The sequence below is a fragment of the Myodes glareolus genome, chromosome 6 (assembly GCF_982192425.1).
Source record: "Myodes glareolus chromosome 6, mMyoGla1.1, whole genome shotgun sequence".
Classification (NCBI taxonomy): domain Eukaryota; kingdom Metazoa; phylum Chordata; class Mammalia; order Rodentia; family Cricetidae; genus Myodes; species Myodes glareolus.
The window spans coordinates 100,997,372-101,012,022 of NC_142031.1; the positions used below are offsets into that span (position 1 = coordinate 100,997,372).

Below are 14,651 nucleotides of genomic sequence, written 5' to 3' on the forward strand. Positions count from 1 at the left end.
AGAGGAGGGGGGCGGTTATTGTTCCCAGTCTATCAACTCTCTATGAGCTAGGTCAAAGATCTAGCTTTTGTTTTGTTTATTTCTACCTGATGTTCTGTTAGCTGTGGCTTGCTTTATTTTGAAACTGTGTTATTAGTTGCTATATGTTCACAATAGCTTTCTCTGCATGTCCCTTTTCTCATTGACTAGCATAAGGTTTCCTTTCTTGTCCCTCATGACGTTTGCATTAATCTCTCTTATTGGATCCTAAGGCTGTTACCTAGGTATTTGTGGCACATGAGTGTAATCTAGTATTTGAGAGGCTGAGGCAGAAGGATTACAAGTTTGAAGTCAATATGGACTTCCTTTTCACACACACACACACACACACACACACACACACACACACTGCAAATCTCAGCTTATTTTGTTGACTATCTTTTCAATATGTCCATGTTTTTAAGTTTAGGTGGATCTTCTTAAGATCTTTAGATCTCATTTTTTACCCATGTGAGCATTTCTGGTTTTTAAAAGAATTTTTATAAGTGTGTAAATGTTTACCTAAAATATGTATGTGTACCACATGTGTACAGTGCCCACAGAGACCAGAAGGGGGCACCGGGTTCGTTGGAAGTGTAGCTGCAGATGTGTGGGCCTCCGTGTGCGTGCTGGGAATAGAACCAGGGCTCTCTGCAAGACAGCCAGGGCTTTTACCCCCCGAACCGTTTGTCCAGCCCTGGAGTCTCTGTTTATAAACCAATGATGTCACCATTTCCATTTACTGCTGTATCCATCAGCATCTTGTTTTATATTTCCCTTCCCTTCTGTTTGCTCCTTTTCATCTTGTCATTGCTTGATAAGGTTTAATTGAAAGATCATAATCTTTTCAACAGTTACCCTTATGAAAATTAAAGTCCCTACTGATAACCTGTAGAAATCAATTAGAGTCGTTTATCATTAGCGTAGTTACTTTAATATTTTCTCATGCCTATTTGGTTTCTCCACCTCACTCCATCTCTCATGTCGATTCTGCCTACATCAGGCATTCTTTAACTTTGTCCACTGCAGTCGGTTTATTTATTTATTTACTCTTTAGGGACCCACCACCCAGCTCTCAAATAAATACGTGGAGACTTATTCTTATTTATAAATGCCCAACCTTAGCTTGGCTTGTTTCTAGTCAACTTTGCTATCTTAAATTATCCCATCTACCTTTTGCCTCTGGGATTTTACCTTTCTTTATTCTATATTTCTTTATTTCCTTCTTACTCTGTGACTGGCTATGTGGCTTGGTGACTGGCCCCTGTCACCCTCCTCTCTTCTTGTCTCTCCCCACTCTTCTTCTCTTTTCTTCTATTTATTCTCTCTGCCTGGCATCCTTGCCTATCCTTTCTCCTGCCTCGCTATTAGACATTCAACTCTTTATTAGACCAATCAGGTGTCTTAGGCAGGCAAAGTAACACAGATTCACAGAGTTAAACAAATGCAACATAAAAGAATACAACACATCTTAAATCATTAATATTCCACAACAGTACTCTATATCTCTTCAACCAAAGAAGTTTTTATGCAAATTTTATATGTCCTGGGGATTGAACCTAGAGCCCTGCACACGTTAAGCAAGTGTGCCATTACTAAGCTACACTCCAGCCTGTACTGAAAAGTCTTTGTTTATTACATTTAGTTAGTTAGTTAGTTATGGAGGGGGGTGGCATCACACACCAACACACCAAGAAACTTATGTGAGAATCTAAGAATGACTGTGAGAGACAGTTCTTTCCTTCTACTGTGTGTGTTTGAAGATCACGAGTCACCAGTCCCTTTATCCACTGAGCCATCTCTTTAGCCCTGTATCCTGGTTATTCTTAAATTTTATTATGATGGGTTGGGTTGTAGATTTTCCTTATTGCTCCCATTTTGTGAGCCCTAACAAATCTATGCCTTTTTAACCTTTGTTTACTATTGTTTTCTTAAAAAACAAAACAAAAAAAATTTAGTCATCATTCCCAATTCTTGATTAAAGCTATTGCTCTCTCTTGGTCCTTCAGAGCACGGCCTGGTCTTTGTGATGCTTCCCTGTCCTCACACTACATTGCTAATACATTCCCGGATGGCCCAGGTGCTGTTCTAACTCGGTGCTGTGGCAGTAATGGCCTCAGTGTCCTTACTGTCTGTCTTTCGCAGGAGAGGTACTGCCAAAGCGCCTTTGCTTCCCTCTGTGCAAGGCCCCTGTGTGGACCACATTCTCTGGTGACAGGCCGGTTGAGAGAGAGGTACTAGGGGCTGAACTAAGTGGGCCCAAGTCACCCCAGAAATGTGCAGACCCTCACTGGAGTCAGGAGAAACACCATTGGCAGTAGCTCTGGGAGTCAACAAGAGACATGAGCTGCTGGTCCGTCAGCACCTGCTTGTGTTATTGCCCACCTCCACAAGGTTCTTGTCGTAGTTTATCAGAGATACAAACGGTATCATGGCAAACTTTTCCTCAGCCTTGGGTCTCCTCCCCTCACCACAGGCCCCACACTGGCAGCCTTCAACTTCCAACAGCCACCAGCTTAACAGCCAGAGATATATTCATGTGTCTGGGTCCTTTTGTCTTTCTGCTTGGAATCCGTCTCTCCCTCCTGCTGCTTGAGTTTTTTTCCAGAACTGACTTTAGAGGTGAAAACCAACAGTCTTAAGTCACCAGCTTGGCCTAAACCTGAAGCTCAATGTGACCTCCCACCCAACCCCAGAACAGCATGCCCCTTTTCCTGGTGTTTGTTTCTCATGTCTGGCTGTGTGTTAAAAAGAACCCCATGGCAGACGTGAGGTCCAATTGAACCACCAGGCTGAGGGACCACCCAAACCAGTTATTTTTCCTCCTCCTGGGCCAGCGCCATATGGTATAGCTGGCAGTTCAGACCCAGAACGAGAGCCAGGAGAAATGAAGCCTCGAGTCCATTTCCTCCCCACTGGGTGTGCCCCTCTGCCCTGGGACAGCTGGACTCGTCACCAATACTGTGGGAGCATTCTGTTCTTGTGTTCTCTGCCTCCTTGCTGTGCAGCTTTTAATTTTGGCTTAGCCTCAGTTGCCACATCTGTCAAACATGCTGGAGATGGACATGCAGTCTCTCTGGACAACAAACAAAATGAGGGGCCATTGTGATAAAGAGACCCTGCCATCACGAGACTGCAGCCTAGGCGCCCCCCCCCCCCCCCCCCGGCACAGCCTGGTGGCTCCCTTTCCCACTTCCCTTCTTCAGTCAGGGGCTCTGGATCACTTTCTCACAGGCCTGCCTTCCCAGGGCCGATAGCAAGACTCCTAGGGGCCCTGTCAGTCCAGGTCCCAGGCTGTGAGTAACCTGATGCCCCTTCCAAGGACAATACCGCCCCTTTCCATGCACTGCACCCGGGACACCTGAGCCACAGATAACACACGACATTCAAAGTTAATCACCGTGTCCTTCCTCTTTCCAGAGCAGGCCAACACGGGTCAGGTAAAGATGTCCTTGATGCCACTGGACATCTAGATGGGGCCTAGTCTGAGTGTCAGAAGGGTGCCTGAGCTAGTGGGAGGGACCGAGATGGTCCGTATAGGAATTTAACATCGGGCTGTCTCTGGGACAGTGTTCAGTGACCACAGAGGAGAGGCAGAAGCCAGGGAGCTATGGCAGACACTGACAGGATCCAAGAGCCACTGCCAGACAGAGAGAACCTTGCCAGTGTGCTCTCTGGCCTCTGGGTATAGGGCTGGTGACCATAAAGTTCCTGATTATCACTTAAGAGAGAGTCACTGTTACTTGTGGGTGTGGGGGCAGGGGTGGCCCAATACTCTCTGAGCCATCCTCTCCATCTAGTTTCCATAATAACCCGTAGATGATGGCACCCGGGCCCAGAGAATGTCCCCTTACAAAGTGACAGAATGGAAGTGGCCAAGCCAGGATTCTAAGTGGACACCACCAAGACTAGATTTGAGGACCTCTCTGGGTACAGCAACAAAAGGCTGTCCTGAAGCTTCAAGACTCTGACTGGCTTGCCCAAGTGAGTCAGGCTTCCTCTCCTTCCTCTAGCCTGTTTACTAGTGTGTATTCCAGAAGGCAGGAGGGGCAACTCCTCGAGCCCCAGAGAGACCATGAAGACCCATCCCTGCCCCAGGTAGACAAGCCCTACATTCCTCTGGCTATCCCTGATGGAACCAACCTGAGGTCTGGGGAAGAAACCCTTGTCAATTCTCCAAGGGTCTCTTCTGTCCCTGGATTCTGCCTAGGGCTTTCAGGAACTGGCTTAGAGAGAGAGATACGCAGTTTGGGGAGCCTGGGAGTCAGTAGACCTGGGCTCTAAATCTCTCATGAGACAATGTTTCTGGGTCTTGGACTCTTTCATAAAACGAGAGGAGGGGTTCCTCCCTGCATGCTGCCTTGTAAGGCTAGGAAAACGAAATGAAGGCAAAAAGGTTAACTGTGCTTCTTCTGCTAGGGTAAGGAGTCCAAGCAAGGGAGGGGTGCCTGCTTGATTCTGACATGGGTAGACAAATGGCTTTGGACTGAGCAACCTGAGTGGGCAGGAGGTAGCGGGAAGAAAAACAATGCTCCTCCAACAGCAATGGAAACAGAGCCCGGAGGTGTCCCCTTTCCTAGGGGCTGGAACCCGAGATCCCTCATTGTGCTGGTAGCGCCGAAGAAGCTGAGGCAGGAGGCAATGGGGTGGGGGGGGGTGGTTAGGGAGGAGAGCAGGGGGATCACACCAAGTCTGTCTCAATCCTGACTACTTTGGTTTAAACACTGGCACTGTGTGAACTCTCCCACCCCCAAGTAACCACACCACTTCAACAATGCTAAGGGGAGAGAGCTTGGCCTGAGTATAGCTGGCTGAGAGACATCATGCCGGGTCACAAGAAGCCATGCCAGGATTTGAATGCTAGTCTGTCTGATTCCAGGGCCCAGGGTCACTTGAAAGGGAGATAAATGATTCAGCCCTTCCCTCGGGTGCTCAGTACTCACAAAGCTAGATGATCTAGGGGCTTTCTAAGCTCAGGCTGGGAATGGCTGAGCAAGGATCTGGGCCTGCCAGCCCACTTCTGTTTACATCTGGAAGCCATGGGCTGTGAATTCCAAGGGGACAGGAATGTGCCATCTCTTCGTCGTTGGTCTAACACGCAACGCTAAAAACATTAGGAAAAAAAAAGAAAGAAAGGGATGGACATCTGCTAGCCTGGCACCTGTAACTGCAGGCCTGGGTCCAGATCCAAAGTGCTCAGCTGAGCTAGTGGTATGGGCAGGCCCTCAGCTTGGCCTTTAGAATAAGCAGAAGGCCAGGCACAGACAGTTACTGAAAGGTGCCTTAGAGGTCAGTTAGTCAAGGTGCAAAATTTTCTAGTGGTAGGAGAGGAGGTCTCAAGGGAGAAAGGGCTCCCTGAGACTTCCATAGGCAAGTGTAGAATAGGTCCTTTGTCTCCCAGGACTGTTTCTATTATACTCCAAATATTTATGGAGAACCCTCAACTCTCAACTTTTCCCCCCAATGCATGGGGGCCTGTGCCTGGAGGATGCTAACCTGCTGATAGGCCATTCCACCCCTAGTCAGTGGGCAAGCTGGGGAAGATGCAGGTCATCTTCCCACACGTCAGGGAGCTCGGTGGAGTCCCAGAACCCTGAGATTGATAAGATACAGAACACTGCATTCCGCCACTGCTAGCCACATTAGCCTAAACCTGGAGCTGGTGAAGTGGGTCACAACTAGACACTCAGGGAGCTCCCGAGACTCTTCCAGACAGAGATCATCTTTCCTTCCTCCACCACAAGTACCCAGCCCCCAGCTCCTAGACAGTCTCATCGCATGCTGCTGTTTCAGGACAGTTTGTCTTCAGAGCCATCTAGGTATATCCCAGGGGTGGGAAACACCCCAAACCCCTGCATCCCTGCACCCTGTACCTCTGCACCCCTGCATCCATTCATCCTGCATCCCTGCACCCCTGCATCCCTGTACCCCTGAACCACTGCACCCTTGCATCCATTCATCCCTGCACCCCTGCATCCCTGTACCCCTGAATCACTGCACCCTTGCATCCATTCATCCCTGCACCCCTGCATCCCTGTACCCCTGAACCACTGCACCCTTGCATCCATTCATCCCTGCACCCCTGCATTCTTTCATCCCTGATCCCATGCATCCCTGCATCCCTGTACCCTTGTTCTGCACCCCTGCATCCCTCCATCCCTGCAGCACTGAATCCATTCATCCCTGCATTTTTGCACCCCTGCACCCTGTACCCCTGCATCCCTGCATCCCTGAACCCCTGCACACCTGCATCCCGGATCCCACATGGAGCCTGCTGCTCACAGATCTGGTACACAGAAGATGCTCAGCAAACTGGTGCCTCTGAATGGGGTGTGGTGGCTCATGACATCTGAGGGAGCGATGTTTGGCTCAGCTGCTCCCCTAACAAGGTCAGGATCCCAGGTTTGGGGTTGATGGAACAGGATGTTACATGGTGAGTTGGATTTTATTGACCCACCTCCAGGCAACCACTTTTTCTGGACACTTCCATAAATAAAAGCCACCACCCTCAGCTGCAATGGCCACAGGAAGAGACTTTGCTAGTGCTGCCCAGGCTGGAGACGTGCCCTATGTCCCCAGAAACCTCTGCAGCCCTCAAGTGTCTATCACCAAGGAACCAAACCTTGCCCAGCTCCTGGAACAAACGGCACCATTATAACACTTTTAAAAAATGGCTTCATTAACTGACACTTCCTGGGTTCTGGCTCTATGCCAAAAGCCTGGCCAGCCTCAGCTACCCCCAAAGAACACACTCCCGCTATCCCCTCATGGGTACCTGTGCTGTAGTGCTGTAAAGGGTGCAGGGAAGCCCAATGAGACAGTGAACAGATACCCACGCCTCAGCTCTGCCCCTGCTCTGAATGCCCTGAGAATGGTCATCATGACATTCTGGGAACCAATAGTGAGGAGAGGAGCAAGAGAACTGGGGGGTGGTGTATGTGTGTGTGTGTGTGTGTGTGTGTATGTGTGTGTGAAGACCAAGGCAGGGACATGGATCCCAGCCCTGCTGCTGGTGTGAAGTGATCTTCAGACCTGATAGGGAGAGCCACAAGCAGCATTGGATAATGTCATGGTTACCTACTGCTGTGTAACAAGCCACCCAGGGACTGACAAAAATCTTCACTTTACTGTGCCTTCTGATTCTGAGGCTGACCATCTGGTTCTGCTGGACAGCTGTGAGAGCATCACTGCACCCATATGGGTCCTTTCTGTCTTCTCCTCTTGGCCCCACATCCATTAGGACCTCTCTCTTCCAGCAGCACAGCCTGGACTTCCTTCTGTATCACCGATTTCTAAAACAACGAATAATGGAAGCTTCCAGGTCTAAGCGCCACACAGCATCACGTCTGCCAGCCTCTCCTGGTGAAAGGCAGCCACAAGGCCAGCCTAGTCTCAAGGAGAGGCAGCACAGACCCCAGCTGGAGATGATAGGGGAGAAAGTCACAGGGAAAAAGCAGAGAGGAGGACTGGGAGCCACAGAGGCGGGGCACCCCTGATAACAGCGGAGTCACAGCTCCCCGGTGTTTGCCTCGTGCCTGAGACAAGGTGAGGTAATGTTGCCTCAGTTCTATAAATCAGAGAGCTGGGACGTGAGGTAACCCATCCAAGGTCTCTTATTTGTTAAATATCAGTGCCAGGGTTTGAACCCAGACAGTCTACCTCTTCATTAATAAGCTACATTGCTGATGAAGCTGGACAAATCCTGAATCTGTTTCCTTCTCTGGGAAGTGTGGTAAAACTGTACACTATGCGACAAGTGGCAACCAGCGCCTGACAGGTGGTCCACACTCAATCAATAAATGATTTTGCAGTTGGCGATCTAAACTGATCATCAGAACCACAGGTCCCACTGCTCTCCCTGGCTCAGGAGACAGCCCAGCGCCAGGGAGAAAGCCTTGCACTAAGCTTGGAGACGAGTGTTTCAGACCCGCCTCGGTCCAGACCAGTCCTGTGCCCTTGGACACTTCTCTCTCAACCCCTTTCAGCAGGGGAGCATCTTTGCTCTGTTGCCAGAGCCTTGCTTACTGCTTGAGAGCAATGCCCTGAGAATTGCTACTGAGACAGGAATCACCTCAGAACTCTTTCCCTTCTTAAGCAGCACTGTCTGGTCAGGGACGGTTTGGTGAGCAATGGCTCCTGGGAGCTCCCAAACCCCTAAAATCTCCCACCTTATCTGGCCGTGTTCTCAGCAGATCTCAGCATATGTGTGTGTCGCTGCATCTTTTTTTTTTTTAAGGAAATGATGGTCAAAATGAGACAATGAAAAATGAAATCAGGGTTTGAAAGAGATGTGAGACATGGAAAAACCATGGCCGATGAAGTGTGTGAGAGGCAGAAGCAGGGCCGAGAAGGGCCAGGGAGACATATTGGCTACACCGTGTATAAAGCCCCTACAGGAGGAAAACAAGCTCAGACAAATAATGGCTTCGTTTTTGCAGCGCTTCTCTCCATAGAACATCCTGTCCCTTGTGTGATGTCGCTTGATTCTTGCGACAGCCCTGTGAGGCAGACATCCATCTTAGTCTGTCTTTTGTGTCTATAACAAAATCGCCAAGACAGGGCCATTCCTAAAACATAGAAGTTCATTTGGCTTGCTGTTCTGAAGGTTGGGAAGTCCAGAACACGGCACCAACATCTGCTTGACCTCTGGTTAAGCCTCCTTACTGCGTTACAGTGTGTCAGAGGGTCTCACACAGCACCACACCGAGCCTGGATCCCACGGAGAGATTCTAGCTCCATCCGTGTTGAAGCTGGGGATCAGGGGCCTCAAAATGTTTCCAGAAATTATGCCAACAGATAACCATGAATGGAACCCATGAGGAAGAGGGACAAAGACGGAGAAATGAGAGACAGAAGCAGAGAAAGACCAAGAAAAGCAGCTATGTAGAGCCAGAAACAAGGAAAAGCAAAAATGGGGGGTGGGCAGAGACACAGACAGACATGACAGAGAGGCAGAGACAGGCAGAGACAGAGAGGCAGAGACAGAGGCAGAGACAGAGAGGCAGGCCTTTATGTACTGTCGGCTCTTGTGACCCACTGAACTACACCCCAGTGGGAGACAAGCAGAGGCCGGCAGTTTCTCTCTGTGGGTCCCCTTGTCTCCCCTCATCACTTTCCCCAAGTGACACACTGTTTGCCATTGTGTTCATCTAAAAAATGCTTCCTCTCCGAGGGTGCCACTTCCAGGACCGCCACCTGTTTCTCCCACTCCTCCTTGCTTAACCGCGCCGGGAGCTACCCACAGCCCACAAAGGGAACCTGAGCTCTTCCGCCTTCATCCCTGGAAACCCAGGCTCAAAGGGCTCTCCAGGCCCTCCGTGCACTCCCATCGGCTCCTGGCTAATGAGCTGGGCCTTGTGGAAAGTCTTGATTTCCCTGCAGTCTCGTCTGAGCAACTTCATTTAGAAAACATTCTCTGTGGAGCTGAGTTGAGCTGAGCTGAGCTGCCTCAGGCACCAGAGAACAGGAGCAGAAGCTATGGTGAAACATGGCTGCCAGGAGCCGCACCAATCTCTAGACATCTGCCCCTCTCCGGCTCACATCAGGGTTTCTGTCTCAGTCGGAGTTACAATCTCTGTGATGAAACGCCATGACCAAAGTTCATCATTAAAGGAAGTTGGGGCAGGAACCCACACAGGGCAGGAACCCGGAGGCAGGAACTGATGCAGGGGCCATGGAGGAGTGCAGCTTACTGGCTTACTCCCCATGGCTTCCTAGGTCTGCTTTCTTATAGAACCCAGGACCACCAGCCCAGGGATGGTACCACCCACCATGGGCTAGCCCCTCTCTCATCAATCTGATTAAGAAAAATGTCTTGCCTACAACCATTTTCTTAATGGTTCCCTCTTTTTTGATGACTCTAGCTTGTGTCCAGTTGACATAAAACTAGCCAGCACAGTTTCCCTGGGACCTGGCTAGGCCTAAGAAGAGATGACATGAAGTTGGGGGGGGGTGTTAAACTGGTCAGTCAGGATAGACCTGTAAGCCCAAGCCCTTAAAGTCCCCAGTCTGGGAGAAGGAAGTCCAGCAGTGGATTGGCAGGCCCACGAAAGAAAAACTCTGTGTTTACTAACAGAGCCATGCCGGTTCTCTCCCTGCTCAGAAGGTAGGGTCTCTGGGGATGAGGGAGCCTAGCCGGCCATCAGCTCCCTGTCAGGCAGGTGTCTGTGGAAACTTGTCCATTCTTGAGGGGGATGGCTACAAGCTATTTCTCTAGAGAGTGTCCCAAATGTTGCACACAAGATGGAATTCTTTCTCTCTTCTTTCTTTCCTCCTCAGTTGTCCTTGTTGCCCCCAAATGGAGAAAAGCTAGGTGAGGACGGGAACGACAGAGAGCCCTAGGGAAGAGCCTAGCTCTGCCCACCGTTGGCTTTCCCTAGAGACGATTCCTTTGAGGAGCTGCAAGGGGTCCTGGTTGCCACTTGTAGGGCATTAAAAGAAAAACCCACTGAGTTTCTAATTCATCGTTACTATTGGCTTAGAGATGTCTCCGGGGGTGCGAACGGAGGAAGAGTAAGTCGGGCGGACTGTACATAGGTCTGACCCTCACCACATGGAAGAGCCACCAAATGAGCCTGTGTTGTTCACACTGCCACAATCAGTTCATCCTGAAACCATCTCCCACCCCACCGGCTATGTTTGCCCTGGAGTTCACCCACCCTGGCTGCCCCGCCATTCTCAGCGCTCACAGGAGCTGAGAGGCAGTGGAAGCAGCACAGAGTTGGGAGTCAGAAGTCCTTCTTAGGCCTAGGACCCCCCCCCACATCACTTATCCTGTCACCTTGGCAGCTTGCCAAAGCTTTCTGAGCACCATCTTTGAATGAGGAATGGGTAACAATACCCTCCATAGGAAGCAGCTATGGTAACTGACTGAGTGGGAGTGTGGATGGTTTGTCCCTGGAGAGCCTGGCCCATGTGAGGGTCACCCTGGCTGCTAGGAGGCCCCATTTCATCACTCATCACCGCCCTGCTGTTTGCACCCAAGGCCACAGCTGTTCCTCTCTCCGCAGACATTCCGGTGGCCGGTGGCCAGCAGCATCGACAGAAATGAGATGTTGGAGATCCAGATTTTCAACTACAGCAAAGTCTTCAGCAATAAGTAAGCATGGGGCGGGCGGGGGGCCAGCCTGACTCAGACTTCTCTAGGATTACATACAATAGAACCCTGCACTTTGAAACCATCTTTCAAGGCCTCAGAGCTACCTATCTTGCTCTTTTTGGTATCCTCAAAGTGCCCTGGGCCTTGCAACCATTGTCAACCAAGAGCAGCTCACCCTCCTGTCCACCCTCAATCCCCTGCCCTTTTAAAGTTACATTTGCCTCTTTTTGAGCTCTTCCTTACTCAGACTGAAGGATGTAGCCCATCAGAGATGCTAAAAGCCAAATGACTGTTACATCCTGTGATCTTGACGGTAAAGTTGCCTAACAGGGACTGTTCAGTGCTGTGGTTTAGGACCCTTGAGCCAGTGATTTAATATGTGGCCCCAAGCAGGCAAAGGAACCCCTCTGAGCTCTCTGTGCTTATGTGTGAGAAAGATAAGAATTGTCTCAGTTCAACTGTGGGATGAAATGATGAATTCATTCACTCAGTCAACAAACACTTATAAAGCGCAAAGTGTATGTCATGAACGGAACTGATACTAAAGAGAGAGATGTCTGCTCTCGTGGGGTTTCCAGTCTGTAAATGAAATGCACCCACCTCGAGTGTTATCCTACAAGCAGATCAATCGAAGTCACCCCTGCTCTGTGGGTGATGCACAGGTTTTGGAAGGCACTAGAATGGTGGCTGAACCTAAGTAAATTGAGACACTCTGCCTTGAGGTAAAAACTGAATTGCTGCTCTGTAACCCACAGGAGATCATGGCTGAACTGCAAGGTGTCCAAAAAGGTGTGGCAGTGTTAGTTCAAGGAAGGCTCTAAAGGGACTAAGCAGTGGGAAGGGAGTGTAGTGGGCCACATGAGAAGAAATACAATCTCAAAAGGGTAGGCAAAGGGTCCGCTCTTTTGCTGTCAGTTGTAAAGAACATTAATAGGTAACACCTGTGGTCATCTGGGGTGAACACTAATTCTTTCCTTATGGCAAGTAGATGCAAGCTTCACGAAGAAGTTGTAGGATCATGTAGCTCACCAAACTGTCTGTTCATTCAATCATCTGTTTTTCCATTCATCCATTCATCCCATCCCACTCATGCGTCCTACCTGTGCATTCATCTCCTTCATCACTTCAACTCATCCATCCATTCACCCATTCACCTACCCATCTACTAACCCACCATGTTAGTCACAGTGGTTGCTAAAATGAAGGATCAAGGCACAGTCCCTGTCCTCAAGAAATTGTTTGTTGTGTGAAGAGAAGAGACACATGAGGACCAGGCTGTATCACTAGGAAAGCAAACAGCTGGAAGAGTTGGTACTCTCCAACACCCGTGCTATCTCAGGAAGCAGTGAGTGCCAACCCTGGAAAGGTGAGCTGAATAGACCCCTTGTAGAGTGGGGTTTTGGTCTGCTGGCAGGACCACAGAAAATACAATTAGGGCACTGAGGCCTTCTCTCTGTCTCCAGGGGATCACATCACTCAGTCAGCTTCCTCTAGAACCACAAAAAAGTTTTGGAAAAGCATCCCACTAGAGACCCTCACAATAAAGCATGGCCTTATTATCTGGTGTGAGACACCCCATGACTAATCTGGCCAGGAGAAGCAGGAACAAGAGAAGGACCCAAAGCAGACCGAGTGAATGTAGAGGAGAGACAGAATCAGAAGACCCCAGCAGTAAAATCCTCACTGTGCAGAAAGGGAAACTGAGGCTCAGAGGCACGTGGAAGTCATGTGAGAAGACTCTGGAACAGCTAGATGGGATGTACATCTTCCACCTCCTCTTTTAAACCTCCGTAGCTCCCAGCAGCCAGAGCATCTGAATGCGATGGAAGAAACTGAGGAAGAGATTTCTGAATCCCTTCCAGGGGAGACTTCCAGAGCAGACAGACCCCAGAGTGCAGAGAGCCCCCATCCGGACTCCTGCTACAAACAAAGGATTTGGAAGTTTTAGGTGCAATGGATAACCACACAGTGAATCTTCCAGGTATTAATGCCCATCTTAGGTGTCCTGAAATGCCAAGAAGAGGGAAGACAGAGGAAGTATGAATCCCCCACTGTGTCCTCCCCCCTTCCCTCCCTGCTCTCCCTCTCGCCACTGAAGAGCACGCAGGAAAGTCACATGATACCTAGTGGAGGGGGACTTAGAGACTGTTCAGGCTACTGCTGACCAAGGCCTAGGATGGAAAAAGAGACATAGGCCCATCCTGATACAGGCCAACCTAGGAGCAAGGCACTAGAGTTAAGTGGGACTCAGAACTTCCTGCCTTAGAGTTAGGGTCAAAGTAGAGGCCTACCTGGTTCTACCTAGTGGTGTTAGGGGCTTCCAGGAAGTAGAGACGTGGTAGAAAGGAGACAGTCAGGGACCACAAGTTCCCCAAGTGTGTGTGGCCACCCAGAACCAGGGCTTCCTTCAATAAACCTGGGGCTTCCATGAAAATATGACATTAGGATGAGATTTTATGCATCCCATATAGCCTTACCAGGACTTTAAGGGGCAATGGCTCCTTCCACCAAGGATGCCAGAGGCCCTGAATAATTCAGAAGCTACCAGCATAGTGGAAGCCGGACTGAGCCCCGGGCATTTGATACCGGCTCCCAGGGGAAGACGGTAAATTATTGACAGGATTCTGGTGCCCAGTTGCCGCTCTGTTGTGGTCAGTCTGTGGACCCATCAGCACCTGAGACCTCCTCCCCACTGTCTACCTACCTGAGAATCCCGCTTCTCCCAGGCTCCTCTGTGGCCCCTCTTTCTAATGGGTGAGCTGCTCAGGAGACATAAGGGCCCAGACAGTAGGTTCAGAACATTCTTTACTGAGATTAATTGTCCATTTCAAAAGTTATTGTTTCTATGTTTTATTTATCTATGCTTATTATTTGAGGAAGGGGGAGCTGTTGGTTACACACACCACCACCACCACCACCACCACCACCACTACCACCCCTCCCTGGGTGTGTGGCAAGTTCTTTCCTTTAAGAGTGCAAGCTCCTAGTGTCCTGACCCCACCTCCCTTCAGTCACCAACAGGCCCTGGCTCTCAGCAGGGCTTAAAGGATCAGGGACGACCTGGATCTGTTCCCAGAGCCCAGCTTCCAGAGAGGACCAGCCCTGGCTGAACCTTCCGAAGGCAGGCCACCACAATCGCGGGCAGAGGAGGTGGTGATGCAGAGGGCTGCGGTATTATAGAGCTATACCTCCACATCAGTATCTGGGGATGTGGATGGCATCGATACCTTAGAGAGAATTAAAAAAAAAAAATTACAAGACTTACAGAGGTTGCAGCACTAGAAAGACTCACATAGCGGCCAGGTGCTGGAATCCCCCCGAGCGACTACTTGGTGAAGTTACATCTGTCTGACTCCAGAGGGAACGACAGTTTGCATGTACATAGGGCTTGTCCCAGGAAGTTGCCAGGAGGCTGGTTGGCTGTGTGTCACAAGCAGTGGTGCATGGGCTAGCAGGGGCAACCTACTGCCGTGTTAGTACTGATGTCACTGTCTTCCTTGTGTCTGGAAGAGGCTTGAAAACCTGGTAGAGAGGC

The 14,651-nt window shown here is 49.8% G+C and overlaps 1 protein-coding gene across 1 annotated transcript in view; it reads left to right on the forward strand.

Annotated features, from left to right (window-relative positions):
- The window catches only part of Otof (otoferlin), a 92,264-nt gene that overhangs the window by 21,975 nt on the left and 55,638 nt on the right, over positions 1-14,651 (forward strand). The window contains exon 3 of the mRNA XM_085691208.2: positions 11,028-11,116. Coding sequence (XP_085547334.2) covers positions 11,028-11,116 — 89 coding nt within the window. The remainder of the gene's footprint in view (positions 1-11,027; positions 11,117-14,651) is intronic.